At 35.5% G+C, this 19,839-nt stretch overlaps 1 protein-coding gene across 1 annotated transcript in view; it reads left to right on the top strand.

Annotated features, from left to right (window-relative positions):
* Positions 1–19,839, top strand: part of LAMB4 (laminin subunit beta 4) — a 141,193-nt gene that overhangs the window by 45,813 nt on the left and 75,541 nt on the right. Inside the window, 3 exon segments of the mRNA XM_044678313.1 lie at positions 8,808–8,887; positions 9,598–9,748; positions 15,189–15,374. Coding sequence (XP_044534248.1) covers positions 8,808–8,887; positions 9,598–9,748; positions 15,189–15,374 — 417 coding nt within the window.

The raw sequence follows: 19,839 nt of genomic DNA on the forward strand, positions 1-19,839 counted from the left end.
TTTTTTATACAATTGATTTAACTCCTTGTATATTTGAGTAATTAGACCCCTGTCAGAGTTTTTTTTTATAAAGATTTTTTCCCAATTTGTTGTTTCCCTTCCAATTTTGACTACATTGTTTTTGTTTGTACAAAAGCTTTTTAGCTTAATATAATCAAAACCATTTAATTTACATTTTGTAATTTTCTCTAACTCTTGCTTGGTTTTAAAATCTTTCCTTTCCCAGAGATCTGACAGGTATACTATTTTGTGTTCACTTAATTTATTTATACTTTCCCTCTTTATATTCAAGTCATTGACCCATTCTGAATTTATCTTGGTGTAGGGTGTGAGATGTTGATCTAAACCTAATCTCTCCCATATTGTTTTCCAAATTTCCCAGCAGTTTTTGTCAAATAGTGGATTCATGTCCCAAAAGTTGGGCTCTTTGGGTTTATCATAGACTATCTTGCTGATGTCATTAACCCCAAGTCTATTCCACTGATCCTCCCTTCTGTCTCTTAGCCAGTATCATATTGTTTTGATAACTACTGCTTTATAGTATAGTTTAATATCTGGTACTGCTAGGCCCCCTTCCTTCACATTTTTCTTCATTATTTCCCTTGATATTCTTGATCTTTTGTTATTCCAAATGAAATTTGTTATAGGTTTTTCTAATTCAGTAAAGAAGTTTTTTGGTAATTTGATAGGTATGGTGCTAAATAGGTAAATTAATTTGGGTAGAATGGTCATTTTTATTATGTTAGCTCATCCTACCCATGAGCAATCAATGGCTTTCCAATTGTTGAGATCCAGTTTTATTTGTTTGGAAAGTGTTTTGTAGTTGTTTTTATATAATTGCTGTGTTTGTTTTGGTAGATAGATTCCCAAGTATTTTATATTGTCTAGGGTGATTTTAAATGGTGTTTCTCTTTCTACCTCTTGCTGCTGTGATGTGTTGGAAATATATAGAAATGCTCATGATTTATCTACATTTATTTTGTATCCTGCAACTTTGCTAAAGTTGTTGATTATTTCTACAAGCTTCTTAGTTGATTCTCTAGGACTTTTTAAGTAGACCATCATATCATCTGCAAAGAGTGATAGCTTAGTCTCCTCATTGCCTATTTTGATACCTTCAATTTCTTTTTCTTCTCTAATTGCTACTGCTAGTGTTTCTAGTACTATGTTGAATAGTAGAGGTGATAATGGACATCCTTGTTTTACTCCTGATCTTATTGGGAAGGCTTCTAATTTATCCCCATTGCATATGATGTTTGTTGATGGTTTAGGTATATACTGTTTATTATTTTTAGGAAAGGTCCTTCTATTCCTATACTTTTCAGTGTTTTCAATAGGAATGGATGCTGTATTTTGTCAAAGGCTTTTTCAGCATCTACTGAGATAATCATGATTTTTGTTTGTTAGACTGTTGATATGGTCAATTATGTGGATGGCTTTCATAATGTTGAACCATCCTTGCATTTCTGGTATAAATCCCACCTGATCATGGTGATTGATCTACTTAATTACTTGCTGGAGTCTCTTTGCTAGTATTCTATTTAAGATTTTTGCATCTATGTTCATTAGGGAGATTGGTCTGTAGTTTTCTTTCTGTTTTTGATCTCCCTGCCTTTGGAATCAGTACCATATTTGTGTCATAAAAGGAATTTGGTAGGACTCCTTTGCTTATCATATCAAATAATTTGTATAGTATTGGGATTAGTTGCTCTTTGAATGTCTGATAGAATTCACTTGTATGAATCCATCAGGTCCTGGTGATTTTTTCTTAGGGAGTTCTTTGATGGCTTGTTCAATTTCTCTTTCTGATATGGGATTATTTAGGTATTTTATTTCTTCTGCTGTTAATCTAGGCAATTTATATTTTTGTAAATATTCATCCATATCTCCTAAATTGTTATATTTGTTGCCACATAATTGGGCGAAATAGTTTTTAATGATTGCCTTAATTTCCCCTTCATTAGAGGTGAGGTCTCCCTTTTCATCTTTGATACTGTCAATTTGGTTTTCTTCTTTCCTTTTTTTATTAGATTGACCAGTACTTTGTCTATTTTATCTGTTTTTTCAAAATACCAGCTTCTAGTCTTATTTAATAATTCAATAGTTCTTTTACTTTCAATTTTATTAATTTCTCCCTTAATTTTTAGTATTTCTAATTTAGTTTTCATCTGGGGATTTTTAATTTGCTTGCTTTCTAGTTTTTTGAGTTGAATGCCCAATTCATTAATCTCTGCCCTCCTTAATTTGTTAATATATGCACTCAAGGATATAAATTTCCCCCTGAGTACTGACTTGGCTGCATCCCACAGAGTTTGGTAGGATGTCTTATCATTGTCATTCTCTTCAATGAAATTGTTGATTGTTTCTATGATTTCTTCTTTGACTAATTGGTTTTGCAGAATCATATTGTTTAATTTCCAATTGGTTTTTGATTTGCCTGTCCAGGTGCCTTTACTAATTATTATTTTTATTGCATTATGGTCTGAGAAGGTTACATTTATTATATCTGCTCTTTTGCATTTGTTTGCAATGTTTCTATGTTCTATTACATGATCAATCTTTGTGAATGTACCATGTGCAGCTGAAAAGAAGGTGTATTCCTTTTTGTCCCTATTTATTTTTCTCCACATATCAATTAAATCTAATTTTTCTAGGACTTCATTCGCCTCTCTTGCCTCTTTCTTATTTATTTTTTTGTTTGATTTATCTAAATCTGAAAGAGGAGTATTTAGATCTCCCACTATTATGGAACTCCTCCAGTTTATTATTCCTTTGAGTGCAATAGTATTCCATCACCAGCATATACCACAGTTTGTTCAGCCATTCCCCAATTAAAGGACATACCCTCCTTTTCCAGTTTTTTGCCACCACAAAAAGTGCAGCTATAAATATTTTCATACAAACCTGTTTATCTATGATCTTTTTAGGGTACAAAACCATCAATGGTATGGCTTGATCAGAGGGCAGGAATTCTTTTATAGCCCTTTGAACATAGTTCCAAATTGCCAGCCAGAATGGTTGGATCAGTTCACAACTCCACCAACAATGCATTACTTTTTCTAGGACTTCTTTCACCTCTCTTACCTCTTTCTTATTTATTTTTTGGTTTGATTTATCTAGATCTGAAAGAGGAATATTTAGATCTCCCACTAGTATGGTTTTACTATCTATTTCCTTCTTGAGCTCTGCCAGTTTCTCCTTTATGAATTTGGGTGCTATGCCACTTGGTGCATATATATTGAGCAGTGTTATTTCCTCATTGTTTATACTGCCTTTAATCAGGATGTAATGACCTTCCCTGTCTTTTTTAATCATATCTATTTTTACTTTGGCTTTGTCAGAAATCACAATAGCCACTCCTGCCTTCTTTTTCTCATTTGACGCCCAAAAGATTTTGTTCAAGCCCTGAACCTTAAACCTGTGTATGTCCACCCGTCTCATATGTGTTTCTTGTAGACAACATATGGTGGGATTTTGGTTTCTAATCCATTCTGCTATTTGCTTCCATTTTATGAGCAAGTTCATCTCATTCACATTCAGAGTTATAATTATCAGTTGTGCATTCACTGACATTTTTGTATCCTCCCCTAGTCCCACCCCTTCTTCTTATATTATTTTCTTTTAAACCAGTGGTTTTCTTTGAGCTGGTATCCCTTGCCCCCTCCTTTGATTAACTTCCCTTTCTACCCCCTCCCTTGTTATTCCCGTCTTTTTATTTTTAAAGACCTAATGAATTCCCTCCCCCTTCTTCTCCCCTCCCTTTTTTGACCTCCCCACTCCCCTGCTCCCCTTGGTTTATCCCTTCTGACTTTCTCAGTAGGGTTAGAAAGAGTTTTTATCCCAATCCCTCTCCGGGTTGATTACACTTATAAATATGAAAAATGATAAAGGCTGGTATAAATATAAATATTAGTAATTTAATTAAAGCCATGCTGATAGATAAAATCATTAGACCACGCGCTTGTAAGCATTCAAAACTGCCGCCTCCATGTTGTTACCTCTCTCGAGTCTGCTGGCCAAGAGACCACTCCCTCCTAACCCAGGAGATTATAAACTCTTCTCTGCGTCAAAACGTAGGGCTCCCCAAGCCCAAAACCCGGAAACGGAAACCAGTTGGACCACGTTGGATCACGGGAAATGTAGTTTGATACATTTTCCATGTCCATAGAAATATATACACTTTTAGATGGCATTTCCCAAATTTCACTTTTACACATTGAGAGTAAGGTTTAAATATTACCTCTTAATGCTCTCTTCCTCTCCTTCTTATACTAGTATTTGTCCCCTCCCCTTCCCTTGCCCTCTTTGTGTATAATAGAATATACTATTTTTCTTATTCACTCAAGTTTCTGTTGGTGTCCCCTACTATTCACCCCCCTCTTTCCCATCCCCCATTTCATCTTAGACCATTTAGTATTCCACCCTCTCCCTATGAATTATTCTTCTGATTGCTATAATAGTGAATAGAGTTCACTACAGAGAATTATACATAGCATTTCTCAACATAGGAATACAGATAATTAGATCTTATTGAAGCCCTTAAAGAGGCAAATTTAAAAAATTATGAGTTTTCTTTCTTTCTCCTCTGTTTCTTCTTTACCTTTTCATGTTTCTCTTGATTTTTGTGGTTGGATATCAAACTTTCCATTTAGTCCTGGTCTCTTCTGTGCAAATACTTGGAAATCTTCAATTTTGTTGAATGCCCATACTTTCCCCTGGAAGTATATAGTCAGTTTTGATGGGTAGTTGATCCATGGTTTTAGGCCCAGTTCTCTTGCCTTTCCGAATATCATATTCCAAGCCTTGCAGTCTTTTAGCATGGAGGCGGCCAGATCCTGTGTGATCCTAATTGGTGCTCCTTGATATTTGAATTGTCTCTTTCTGGCTTCTTGTAATATTTTTCTTTTACTTTGAAGCTCTTGAATTTGGCTATTATATTCCTGGGTCTTGTCCTTTCTGGGTCGAGTGTAGAGGGTGATCTATGGATCCTTTCAATGTCTATATTGCCCTCTTGTTGTAGAACTTCAGGGCAATTTTGCTGAATAATTTCTTTTAGTATGGAGTCCAAGTTTCTATTAATTTTTGCTTTTTCTGGAAGACCAATGATTCTCAAATTGTCTCTTCTAGACCGGTTTTCTTGGTCTGTCACTTTCTCATTGAGATATTCCATGTTTCCTTCTATTTTATCGGTCTTTTGACTTTGTTTTGTTCTTGTTGTCTTGAGAGATCATTAGCTTCTAATTGCTCAATTCTAGCCCTTATGGACTGGTTTTCCTTTTCAATCTTGTCATTTCTGGTGTTCAATTTGCTTATCAGTTCATTTGATTTCTGGGCCTCACTTTCTAATTGTGAAATTCTGCCTTTTAAACTGTTATTTTCTTGCCAGATCTCTTCCATCATTTTCATCATCTTGGATTTGAACTCTTCAATAGCTTGTGATCAGTTTTCATTATTTTGGGAAGGTTTGGATATGTTTTCTAGTTTGTTCTTCTCTGTTGTCTGGATTTTCTCTGTGTAAAAGTTGTCGAGTGTTCCGGAGTTCTTCTTGATAATCTTTCTCTTCTGGGCTTCCCAATGGCTTGCCATTGTTGTTAGCCCAGCGCCTTCTCAGCTTTGTCCTCACACTCAGGGTCTGTCTGCGCTTTCTAAGCTCCTGCAGTCTCAGGTCTCCTTGTTCTCGGGGTTGAGCCTCCTGGTCGTCCCTGGTCTGCCCCTCTGCCTGAGGCTCTTTCAGCAGTCTCAGGGGCTACTTCCACAGCCGTCTGCACCAGGTCCCCACTCACGGTCCAAGCCTGCGCTGGAGATCCTTGTCCGCACCTAGGGCAATGCCTTCACCCAAGTAGACGCTCTGGAGAGTCCGTGCGAGTTCTTTAGCCTCTTGGTGTCCTAAGTCTTGCTGCTCTCAGGAACAAGCCCTGGAGCTTCCAGTGACTTAATGGGTGCTCTAAATCTGCTTTAACTCTTGTGGGCTGGTCTTGGCACTGTGCGTGGTGAGGGGGATTGGGGGGGGCTTCTTCCTCTCCCGTTTTAGTGAGAGTTGTTTTACCCCTTTATCGCGTGGAAATGCCCCAATTCCACATACTTTCAATGCTGTGCCCTGTTGTGGGGTCCCTTCGTTCGTCTGGATTCATTTTTATGTCCCCTTGAGGAGTCCTGTATGCTTCGGTTAGGAGAGATCGAGCTGCTGCTCCTTACTCTGCCGCCATCTTAACCGGAAGTCCATTCCTGACTTTTTAAATGGCACAACCACCCCCTGCAAATTCAGTATAATTTTTCTTTGTGAAATATACATCTGAGTGGTTCCAGCAACTTTACCAAGTAAATACAATTGTATATCAAAATAAATGGAATAAAAGACATTTTTCAAGATATAATATGCAGCTTTTTTGCTTATTCTTCAAACTTGACACCCCACCATTACTTTACAGAAATAAAAAAATAACAGCTTAATCCCCAAAAAGGAATCATGGCCTTAATGTGTCCGAAGAAATTTGGTTGATAAATAAAAAATGTATGCCAATTGGAAAAATTTTGTATTAACTTTTAAAGTGGAATCACACTTTTTAGCAAGAAAATAACTCATGGAACTAAATACAAGCCAAGTTTGGCATACTTTCTTACTCTAGAAACTCATGAAAAACATTTGCTATGGCTATATTTGTAAAGTAAAGAATTCAAAATTCAAGAAATTTCGAGCTAGAATTAAAAATCATCTTTCTTGGTAGTTCTCAACCATTTTTTGTGTCAGGGACCATTTAGGAAGACTGGTGAAGCCTTTGGAACCCTTCTCAGAATATTATTTTTAATGCAGAATATGTAATACACAGAATACTTTTATGCAAAATATATAACATTTAGACTTGCAAAATAAATTAAGTATATTGAAATAGTCATCAAAATTATTTTTAATCGCAGATTCCATATTAAGAACCCATCATTTAATCCAGTGCTGTTATTTCATAGAAGATGAAACTGAAATCCAGGGAAGAGAAATAAAGGCAATGTATTATAGTGGGAAAAGAGTTGGATTTGGAGTCAGAGGACTCAGGACTATATCTGCTAATTGATACCTGTGTATTCAAGCATGTTCAAGGAGGACTAGAACCTTTTGTGTCAGGGCTTATGAGCCTTTCTCACAGCTTATTCACCTTTGGTGTCCACCTGGTACTCAACTTTTGCCTGTCACTTCAAGAAACTGTAGCCTAGGCAGCAGCCACCTGCAGGTAAACCATCTCAATAGATGGGCTAGTTCAGGTTGAGGGTAACTGATGGACCACAAACCTTTCTATGGGTTAGGGGGATGTCTACCAGAGGCATTGAAGAATTCTCCCCCATGGAATGGGTGGATGAAAACAATTTGTTCTAACAGCCATGAAGGCAGCTGAAGCAGGAGCTGTGGAGCACCCAGAGTTTGATCAAACATCAGACACACCGAGGTCATCCACTGCAACCAGGGCCATGATCAGTTATCCTAACTTTTGTCCTGACACTGGACTTCAATGACATTGAAAGAGTGAGCGAGACTGACAATTTTTTGCAACTCTATCTTACTTAAATCCAACTTGTGCACAAGTCAAAACATCACCCCATAACATCATTAGTCTTCTTCAAAAATGAATAAGCAACAACATGTAATTTCAAGCAAACCACTAGACTTCTCTAGGTTTCAGTTTGATCATCTATAAAATTAAATCTGTAAATATTTATACATTTATATAAAATTTATATCTGCATATACATTCATAAATCTATAAAATTTGATTTAATCTATAAGATCCTTTAGAGATAGACTGGAATTGTGATTGCTTTGATATAGAGAACTCCCCATCAAGAAAACTCCTTCTTGCCCATGCAGCTTGGTAACTTTTCTAAAACTTAGAGTTTGTCTTCTCAATCACTGAGAGACTGGGTGATTAGCTAAGCATCACACAGCTGGTATGTATCACAGATAAGCCTTCTTGGCTCCAAGGGTAGCTCTGTATCCATTATACCCCTCATAAGGTCCTATAAAACTCTAAATTTATGATCCTTTTGTACTAAGTGGTATCAAAGTCACACAGAGAAGCAGTAGAATCAGAATACAAATTCAGATCTTTGAATCCCAAATCCATTGCTCTCTCTACTCCCCAAAATTGCCCATATAAAGATATTGAAGATATTTGATTTTTCTCACATTTCATTTTTCTTTTTAAAAAATTTTGTATCATAAACTTGATAGACATTAACAAATGTGAATAAATAAATATGAACATTTTAATACACAATGAAGACTAGAAAAAGAGGATTGTACATGAAATGGTGATCATTACATATGCCTTGACTGTAAAAATAATATGTGTATATTTATATGATTTCCCAAAAGTCTTAGTAAATATCTCGAGCCTTTTGAGGCACCCTATTTAGAATATATGATATTTATTTTGTTATAGATTACAACAAATATGTTATCTATAATACATAAAATAATTCCAAAATTCTTATTGAGCTTTAATTATATAAAAATATATTATGACAAAACATGATAGCAACATGTTATATTTTACTTATAGCATATTACATGATGTGTCCTAAAAGTCTTGGTGCAGTTTTAATTCTCTCTTTTTATTCTAATGTCAAGTAGCAAGGATAGGAAGATGTGTCAGCACAGGCTGAAAATGCTCACGAAGTGTACAGTTGTACCACATGTTTTTGACTGCAGTATGACTTTTTTGTGATTCTCAACAGAATTATAATGACTTTTATGTGATAATCCATAATAATGAATATTTGCACACTCCAAATCATCCATGTATGATTTTTCATTCTAGGATGGATACTGGGGGCTTGAAAGTCACCTACATGGTTGTTCTCCTTGTGACTGTGATGTTGGAGGTGCTTATAATAACCTGTAAGTTAATGAAATGGATAGTGGCATTTCATCCTATTTCTCACACATGTTCCCACATAAAAAATGATCTTTGAATAGACCAGTGATTCCCAAAGTGGATGCCACCGCCCCCTGGTGGGTGCTGCAGCAATCCAGGCGGCGGTGATGGCCATAGGCATATTTACCTTTTTTATTAATTGCTATTAAAATTTTTAAAAATTAATTTCCAGGGGCGCTAAGTAACATTTTTTCTGGAAAGGGGGCAATAGACCAAAAAAGTTTGGGAACCACTAGTATAGACTATTCAAACAGTCCTAGAGTTTTTAATGAATCATTGTATTCCAGTATAGGAAACAGCAAATTGCTCTAGCTAGCTAAATCACTATGGCTTAATGGATTGATTCATTATTTTCAGTTGTTTAGTGAATGATTGTACTATTTGTTGATCAGAAGTTGATTGTGATGTTAATCAAAAATTGTCAGTGCTACTCCAAACATTCCATGAAAACAGTTAAATAGGAGCTTCCCTATATTCAAGATAAAAAAAACTGAGGCACAGGAAAGGGACCAAGTGAGTATCCCAGAGCCACAGAATAAGTACAAGTTTTAATTTTCATTCAAGATCTATTCCATCGAATCCTACAGCTTCTCACCACCATCCTGTAGATTCACTGTCTCTTGTCTATACTGTCAGTGAGCAGTTTCTTTTTCCTCCTTGCCTAATCTATTAGGTGCTCCCCGCATGATGGGCAATGTGAATGCCGCCCTCATGTTATTGGTCTTCAGTGCACAGAACCAGAGCCTGGCTATTTCTTTGTGCCTTTGGATTTCTATATATACGAAGCTGAGGATGCCATGCCCATCCCTGGATCTGCACCTCTGGTCTGTACTTTATTCTTCCCATTGGATTGAATGTTAGTAAATACACATACACCTACCTATACACTAAGTCATATTTCAAGTATATAGAATAGAATGTGTTTGTTCCAAAAATGGAGGTTTATTTGGAATCCATTGAAGCCTCAAAGTTACTTCTATTCAAGTAAATATTTATTAAAACTTACTAGATTTAAGGGAAGGTATTAGGTAAATTTCCTAGTCCCTGCAATCAAGCCCATTCTCATAGATGGACAAAACTAATATACTCAAAACAGATAATATTATAAGGTGCTAATAATAAAATCCTAAATTTTGTTATTGACATACTAAATGCTAAAGAAATTCAAAAAGAGAAATGAATGTAGAGAGGGTTATTGATGAAGGCGATGGCCCTTGAACTAAGATTTGAAAGATGCATGGGATTTGGATAAGCAAAGAATACCAGAGAGAATTTTGAGAGTCAGGTCACAAACCAAATAGTTTCTCACAGTTGTTTTATGGATTTTTAAAAAACTATGTCTTTTTTTAACCCTTACCTTCTGTCTTAGAATTTTTAGTAAGTATTGGTTCCAAAGCAGAAAAGTAGAAAGGGCTGGCAGCTGGCATTAAGAGGCTTGCCCAGGATCATACAGCCACAAGGTGTCTGAGGTCATATTGAACCCTGGTCCTCCTGACTCCAAACCACCTAGCTGCCCCACAAACTATGTCTTACCACATTATACAGTGTATCTCAAAAATCTTAGTGTAGTTTTAAGTTTTCATAACTTTAATAACTTAAAACTGCATTAAGACTTTAGAAACACTCTGTGTATTTCAAAAGATCCACCTATTATGATGGAAGACATTTTCTTGGTTTGGGTTTGGGGTTGGTTTTTTTTTTTCATTTTAAGAGAATAGTATGATATATAGGCTATATACTGATTTGGAGGGAGGAGACCTGGGTCCCCTGGGCAAGTCACTTAACCCTACTTGCCTCAGTTTCCTCCTCTATAAAAATTAGTTGGAGAAGAAACTAGGAAATCATTCTAGTATTTTTATAACTTTGTGACTATACAAATGTAATCTATTGTAGGAAATCATTTGTGATAGCCTTTTAATGTTTTTTTTAAAGAATATCCCTTTGTCACAATAAGACATTGTCATAATAATGTAGAAAATTTAAGATCATAACCATATGGGTTAACATTTCCTCGTGTCTTCTTCCTGAGATTTGTTTTATGTGGTAAAATCACCATCTTTGATCATATCTATTCTTTTTAAGGGGAGGGGGGCAGCTAGGTGACAGAGTGGATAGAGTATCACCCCTGGAGTCAAGATTCATCTTCCCAAGTTTAAATCTGGCCTCAAGACAAGTTATTACCTATGTGACCCTGGGCAAGTCACTTAACCTGGTTTTCCTCAGTTTCCTCATCTGTAAAATTAGCTGGAGAAGGAAATGGCAAACCACTATAGTATCTTTGCCAAGAAAACCACAAGTAGGGTTATAAAGAGTCAGACACAATTGAAAAACAACTAAACAACAACAAGAACATTTCTTTTTAAATTTATCATTTTGTGATAACTTGAAAATCCCTCATTACTTTCAAAATTGCATCATGTCTGATACAAATTCCTTCTATGCTTATTCAATCAGATACAGCTAATGACTTCATCTTCTTCAATTCCCATTTCCATTTCTTCATTTACTACATCAGGTACTAAAATAATATAGTCCAAATGTGGAGCCACTATCATGACTGATGAGAATAGATTATTATATAAATATCACTAAATCTGTCCTGTTTCATGCCTATTTGTCGTCCTTAATCCAGTGCCATATTTAAATTTTCTTGGGATGATTTAACTTAATAGAGTCTCACACTAAGCTTTCTCTCAACTTTTTTCCCTTTATTATGTGAGGCAACGTTACTCATAATCTTCCAACTTTTTGCTTGGTAGTGCATCATAAATGAGTTCAGACACTACATAATCATCAGTCTTGGCTTCCATGTTTCTGTGCTTGCCAAAGAAATTGTGTTTGCTGGGTGAAGTAGTTTCCAGGCTTTTTCAGACTCTTCCTTGTGGCAGCTTTTTGGCATCCATAAAAACTTTTCAAAGAAATGTTGATAGAGTTTATGTCACCCCCTTTGTCCACTTCTGGCTTTCCCAAATTGACAACTTATTTTAAAAGGTTGGCATAGAACCATACTATATACCACATTTTCCAAGATTAGTCTGGGAGACTGCTTTGTAATTGCTTATTCTATAAAGAAGCATACATGTGATCTCTACTTCTAACACATTAAAAGTGACATGGATGCTTCCTAACTTGGTCAGATTCTCTTATGCCTATTTTTCACATTGAAGACATCAGGTAAGATGTCAAGGATTATCTTGATTTCACTTTGAGGATCATGTCAAGTTCTTCATAGGAATTCTCTTCTTGATCTTCTGCCATGAATGTTGTTGACACATAAGCTGCTATTATCTTCATGGTGGTCTGTTTACTTATAATTATCATAAGCTCTTCAAAGTCTCTATTTATTTAAACCAAGCATACTGTAAAAAGATGTTTCTTATTGCCTTTGGGGGTACAATGAAACTACCTCCAACAACTCCTATATTCCTCTCTCTAAGGAAAGAGAGTAATTTTCCTATTTAACTATAATTTTGAATTTCATCTTCTTTCATTACAGTGATAATATCAATTTAAATGTGGTTTATTTCCTCCAGTAGACTAGGAAAGCATATGTTATTGGAAAAAAGAAATTAAAAGTAACATTTATAGATAGTTTAAGAACTGTTTGCTTCTAAACACATTCTGTCCCACCTTTCAATCAGTCTTCTATCATCATTGCAGAAATGAGTTCCGTTTTCTGTTTTTTTCTATTTAATGGATCTTAAGGTTAAAAAAAAATCATTGCCTGGTAGCCAGCTAATATTCTATCACTGAACCAGTATCCATAATGGAAAAATTAACCAATCAAATAAATCACTTAAATACTTATCATGTGCCAACCACTGTGATGAGTCCTGGTGATACAAAGAAAAAGCAGAAAGAGTCTATGCCCTCAAGCAGTTTACATTCTAATTAAGAAAGACAACATATATAGCTCAGTACATACAAAATAAATACAGCATAGATGGAAAGTAATCAATCACTCAGTCAGTTGATAATTATTAAGTATCTACTATATATGATTGAAGTTCAAATTCAGCCTCAGACACTTATGTAACACTGGCCAAGTCATTTAACTTCTATTTGCCTCAGTTTCCTCTTCTCTAAAAGTAGGATAATAATAGCACCTACCTCCCAAGGTTGTTGTGGGGATTAAATGAGATAATAATTATAAAGCACTTATCACAGCACCAGGCACATAGTATATGTGTTAGATAAATGTTAAGAATTTTATTGTTATTATTGTTATTATGCCAGGCATTGGGTTGGCATTGGAGACAAAAATACAAAGAAAGAAACAATCCCTGCTCATAATTAGCTTATATTCTAATGAGAGAGAAGAGCATATAAAAATATGTACAACACAAAAAGAAAAAGTTAAATAAAAAATACCTTAAAAGGGATGGTATTGGGAGGTGGGGAGCCCGGCCCAAAAACCTATCAGGATTTATGGTATAGCTTTCAAGAAGTCAAAGTCACTTTCATGCCATGAGGAATTTGAGACAAACTTTTGAAGTTATTAATATAGACCTTCAATGATTAAACTGTTTATTTTCTCTTTTCAGATATTAGCAACAGTCTTACCCCAGTGTGAAGTATATTTCCAGAATCAAGGAGGTGATTTCACAATAGACAGTGGAAATATAGTATTGGAGAAGAACAAAAAACAAAGTTCACAGAAACAGAATGAAGTAAACCATATTTTCATTATTATCACATTCATTTTGTCATTATGGATTGAAACAAAAAAATTAGGAACTAAAGCTGAAAATTGTTTCATTCTCTAAATATATAAAAATAACGTGCTACTTTTAAGAATGTCAGGAATTGCACAGCACTAAAAAATAATTGGTATAACATTATTTATAGGCGCAATCTTTAGAGATACAGAGAATCACAGTCAGGGAGAATATGTGCCAAAGCTAGTAATTTTTTCAATAAGAGAACATATAGGACTATTGAATAGTTCTTTTGGCTAATTGGAAAGGAAATGCAACAAGTTGGTTTATGCTTTAAAATCTATTACCCAATTTTTGATATTGAAGAACATGTCATTGTAGTTGGTCAATGCTGGGGATTCCATATTCTCCATAATCTAAGGCTGTATCACTCTCTCAAATAGATCATTGATCTCTAAGTCAGTTTCCAACACCCCCACTTTTTTTTGAGACTGGGTCCCACTCATAGCCTGTTCCTGCTGTTGATCAGCACAGAAGCTTTGACCTCTTTTCTTAGGTGGGTTCACCCTTCCTTAGAGAGTCCAGTAGCCACCACCTATCTTCCCACCCTCCCATTGCATACTATATTGACGCCAAAATCAATACAGTTTTAACCCTAGTATAATTCAGAATTCCTAAATTCAAGTTTTCTACCAGTCACAGCCTCCAGGTAGCCAAGATGGCAGGCGTGCATCACCACACCTGGCAGTTTTTTAATCTCTGAGGATTTGGGGTGGGATGAGAGGTGGCTCTTGCTTTCATTAGCCCTCAAGACCCTCCAGCTATGAATGTTCCTCTAAGTCCATGTTGGCTTGGGACCTAGAAGACACCATGCAGGCAGGCCAATTACGAGATCACCAAGGATTCAGTCCTACTAGATGGTAACGAGGAAGAACCAAGGAGATTCCTTTCAGCCCTTGATTTTCTCTGGGAACAATAAAATAAAATGGTTGTTGCAAAGTTTACACAAAAGAATGTGCTAGCAAGTCATTCCACATGGATTTCCATATTGTCATGTATAGAATATAGAATAGCAGAAGAAATGACATATGGTCATGGGAATGGGCTCTCCATTTCCTTCTCTTCTGTTATTTTGGCCAGAATCCCAGTCAACATTTGAGAACACAGATCACTATTATGAAACCTGCTAGATTCATCATGAGCAGGATGTTTAAGTTAAAAGTAGCTCTCAATGGGAATGCTTTTAAACTGATCATTCCACGACCAAGATTTATTTTCAACCCGTTCAGATTACCATAAACTCTTTCCAAGCTATAACAGCTTACCCAGCACTTAAATTGAGTTTGAGTACATGGGCCCAGGCTCTTGTTGTAGAAGAAAGCATGCTGAACTTGGAGCTAGGAGGATTCGAACCTTGATTCACATTCCAACCGCAACAAATCTCTTTAATTTTTATAGTTTTCCAATCCATAAAATGAGGGGACCCTTCAAGTCCCCTTTTAGCACAATCTAAGATGCTGTGATTCTAGGAAAGACTTTTTTCAAACCTCTTTCTTTCTATGAGCTATAAGCATAATTGTCTGTATATATGTCTCACTCTTTCTAGGTCCCTGTGACTCCTAGCTCTAAGTCTTTGGGTCAGACTGTCATCAGAGAGCCTGTTCCTGGGAAACCTGTTACATGGACAGGGCATGGATTCGCCCAAGTTCTCAGTGGGACCAGCTTGAGATTCACCATCAACAACATTCCTTTTGCTATGGACTATGCAATTGTAATTCGTTATGAGCCTCAGGTATCAATTAACTTTGCTCTTAGGATGAAAGCTGATATGGAAGTATTCTCTAAGTACTTTTAATTCAGATTTATGAAATGATGAAAACTGGGGCAACTGGAGACTATTACAAAGTCAAAGAGATTGTTTAAAATAATAAAAATAGAGGGGGCAGCTGGGTAGCTCAGTGGAGTGAGAGTCAGGCCTAGAGACAGGAGGTCCTAGGTTCAAACCCGGCCTCAGCCACTTCCCAGCTGTGTGACCCTGGGCAAGTCACTTGACCCCCATTGCCCACCCTTACCACTCTTCCACCTAGGAGCCAATACACCGAAGTACAAGGGTTTAAAAAAAATAATAATAAAAATAGAAAAGGAAGTCACAAATTTACTGTGTTTCAAAGAGAGACACTAAAGTAAAAATGTTATGTTTAAAGCACAAAACTATTAATTAAATGGTCATTTTAATGTCTGAATAAGAGTATTTTAAGGATTAAAGAGATTTACCTTCCTCTGACATTTCATCTGGTAATTAGATGAACCCACATATACCTAGATGGAGCTTATATATGGACTTAGACCACCTTAAAGAAACAAGAAAGACACTTGTACCTTGATTTTTGTTTAACCATCATATGGAATGGAATCAAAGGCAGGCTATCAAAGCTTTTTCTTTCTTTATCAAAATATATATAAGGCAAACCTTACCCATCCTTTTAAAGCTATTCTCCTTGGCTTTTCATAAATTTCCCTGTATACCATATTTAATAGGAAAAAAAATAAATTCTGAAGTTATTCATACATATTCACATAAGAAATAAAAGTTTAATTTCAAGGAAAATATAGAGTTCTTTTTTAACCAAATATATCCTAATACCCCTCAATAAGTTTCTCACAAGTTAGGAGTCCCAGTTCCATTTTTTAAATGCAACTTGTTTCCACTTAAAATCTTTCTATCTTTTTTGTTTTAAAGTTATTTGTTTTTACAATGTTGTTAGGTAAATTGTTTTTTAGGTTCTGCTCAATTTACTTTGTATCAGTTCATACAAGTCTTTCCAAATTTCTCATTTGTTTCTTATGGCACAAAAATATCACATTATATTCATATGTCAGGGTTTGTTCATTCATTCCCTAATTGATGGGTACTCGCTTTGTTCTTAATTTTTACTACCACAAAAAAAAAAGAACTATTATAAACCTTTTTGAATATATCACTCCTTTTGCTCTTTCTGTGATCTCTAGGGTTTAACCCTAATAGGAGTATTGTTGGATCAGGGTAAGATTATTCACATAAAATCAGACGTTAAGCTTGAATATCCTGAGTGATACCATCTCCAATCAAGCTATGATAGAAATGATAACATTCATAGGTCAATGTGAGCCTAATTACAGCCTAAACAATTCAAGTGTTTTCCATTCTAACTCATATAGCATGAACTTTTCCATCTCTCCTAGACTCCCAAGATTCTCCAGATAAATTACCAATCTGTTTAACCACTGCAAAGAACAGATTATAAGTCAATAGAACTAGTGGGTGAAGCACATAGTTCCAGGCTGCTTTTCATAATAGCTGGATCAATTTATAGCTCCACCAAGAATGTATTAATCTGACTATTTTCCCACAGTCTTACCAACATTTGTCATTTTTCCTTTTTTGGTCAACTTTGTTGATTTGATAGGCATGGAATAGAATCTCAAAGTTTCTTGATTTTGTATTTCTCTACTTTCTTAGTGGCTTGAAGCATTTTTATAACATATATATAGCTTAAATGTCTTTCCTTAAGAACTGCTTACTCATACCCTTTGACCATTTTTCAGTTAAGGAATTGCTTTTAGTCTTATAAGGCAACTGCTGTTCTAAGGGGAAAGAATGAGCCAAGGAAAGAAAATGGTTATCAAACTTGAAATGAAATAGAGAAAAGTGTTATCAAACTTGAAATAAAATAGAGGCTCCTGAACTGCATGTAAGGATCCCCAGGAATACATATCTACTAAGAAAGCTGCATAATAATATTATGTATACTTTACTAGTTGTTTTACAACTAGGTGGCATAGTGGATAGAGTGCTGGGCTTGATGTCAGGAAGACTCATATTCCTAGATTGAAATCTGATCTCAAGAACTTACTAGCTCTGAGACTCTGTGAAAGTCACTTAACCCTGTTTGCCTCAGTTTACTCATCTGGAAAATTAGCTGGAAAAGGAAATGGCAAACCTCTCTAGTACCTGCCAAGAAAACCATAACTGGGGTGATGAGGAGTTATACAGACTGAATAATGGCAATTTTATTGCCTTTTGTTATTTTATTAAATATTTCCCAATTACCCTTTAATCTCTCTTGGACCACATACAGGAGTATTTGTTCAGAGGATACCACTGGTGAATCATGTGACCAGAATCATAACTAGGAATCCTTGTATCTGAGTTAAATTCAATTAGGCAAGGAAAGCCACAGTATCTGCATAAACAAGTCAATCAATCCAAAGGTATACTTATGCCAGGACAGGACCCAGATGCCTGTTATCCAAAGAATCTGGCCCTATACTCTCTAGAGTTTGGGAGATAAAGAAGGCCTGGGGAGGGCAAACTAGGGACCCAGGTGAACCCTCCCAATATTACCCTCCAAACAACTTTTAAAAAATGTTTCAAGTCAAATTTGGAGTGGCAGAGTCAACCAAAAAAAAATTGTAGTGAGATATTTTTCTGGCCAATAGGTGAAAGTCTGATAGGGGTCTTTTCCAGACCACACACATAGACTCAACAAAAATAGCCCCAGCAGGGGCAGCAGCAGTTTCAAGAGCTCCTAGCCAAGAGTCAGAGCTGAACTTAAAAATAATGTTCAAAAGGAAGAAATAGGCTGGTAAAAATGAGCAAACAACAAAAATATTAATTTGACCATAAAAAGTTAATATGGTCGCAAGACATAACTCAGAAGAATGCAAGAATGTAAAATAGCTATCAAAAAAAGCCTCAAAGGAAATTGCTAATAGTACCTAAGCTGAGCAAGAGTTCCTAGAAGATTTAAAGAAAAAGATAAGAGTTGTAGGGGGAAAATGGAGAAAAGGAAAAATAAGCAATGCAAGAAAATTATAGAAAGAAATCAATAACTTGGTAAATGAGGCACAAAAATTCACTGAAGAAAAAAAACTTCTCAAAAAAATAGAATTGGCCAAATGGAAAAAGAGGCACAATAGCTCACTGAGGAAAATAATTTCTTGAATATTAGAATCAGGCAAGTAGAAGATAATTGCACTATGAGACATCAAGAAATAATAAAAACAAAGTCAAAAGAATGAAAAAAAGTGAAGTATCTCATTGGAAAAACAACTGACCTGGAAAAGAAATTGAGGAGAATTTAAGAATAATAGTAGTACCTTGGTGTTCATCATTAATTTCTATCAGAAGGCAGGTAAAGTACCAAAAAGGTTGTGTACCAAATGAATTTTTCCCATAAGGATAATGTAAATTGAATTAATCCATTCCAGACATCCAGATAACCCAGATTTTATAGGGCATAATTTACATAAATGGAGTTGTGGTTTGCTAAATAAGCATTAGTAATACCTAGAAATAAATAAAAAACAATAATTAGATTAAATAAAATAATTTTAACTTAACTTTACCTGTGTTGAGAGGAGTTCATGACCTAAGGGGATGGTGGGGACGAGAAATGTTATTATCGAGAAGAAGAGTCCCCTTTCATAAAATCTGAGGGCAATTGCCTTTCCGGAGTTTTTTCTCTTTCCTGTACTTTGTCCCCACTGAACGCTGCTTAAGATCCATCAAGTGTAAACTTCACAAGAAATCTATCCGATAACGTTTGTTTTTATCTGCCTTTAAAAATTCCCCTAAAGAGGAAGAAAAAATGAGCCAATACACAGAAGTTAAGGGTTTAAAAAAAATCCTCTAAAGATAAAACGGCCTGATCATTTAACAAATTTACAATTCTGCTTGTTAAAGCTTTATCAGGATCATATTTTTTTTAACAAAGATTTGCACTTCCACCCATTTTGCCTCAGTTTTGAGCTCCTTTATGCTCCTGGACAAAAATAAATATGTGATCCTTTGTTTTGTCTGGAACAGGCATACACTTCCCAATAATTTGATGCCAACAAATTCTAGCAAACATGAAAAGTGGCAAACAAATGTTGAATATCACAACAATTTTTCCTCATCAAAATGCATCAAATACCAAATTTGTGAGTTCTGAAACCAAGTACCAAGGCTTCACTGTATTGGACCACCTGAAAACCATAATTAAAGAAAGAACCTAGACATCATATTTCATGAAATTATCAAGCAACATTGCCCCCAATATCCAGAGGATAAAGAAGAAATGAAAAGATCCTTCCAATCACATCCTGAAAGAGATCCCAAGATGAAAACTCCATTATTATGGAAAATTATAGTCAAATTCCAAAGCTCCCAAGATAAAGTTATGGCATTTGATTGAGTACTATTGTATTATAAGGAATGATATAGCGAGTGGTTT

This window comes from Gracilinanus agilis, chromosome 5 (genome assembly GCF_016433145.1).
Source record: "Gracilinanus agilis isolate LMUSP501 chromosome 5, AgileGrace, whole genome shotgun sequence".
In the NCBI taxonomy this organism is placed as follows: domain Eukaryota; kingdom Metazoa; phylum Chordata; class Mammalia; order Didelphimorphia; family Didelphidae; genus Gracilinanus; species Gracilinanus agilis.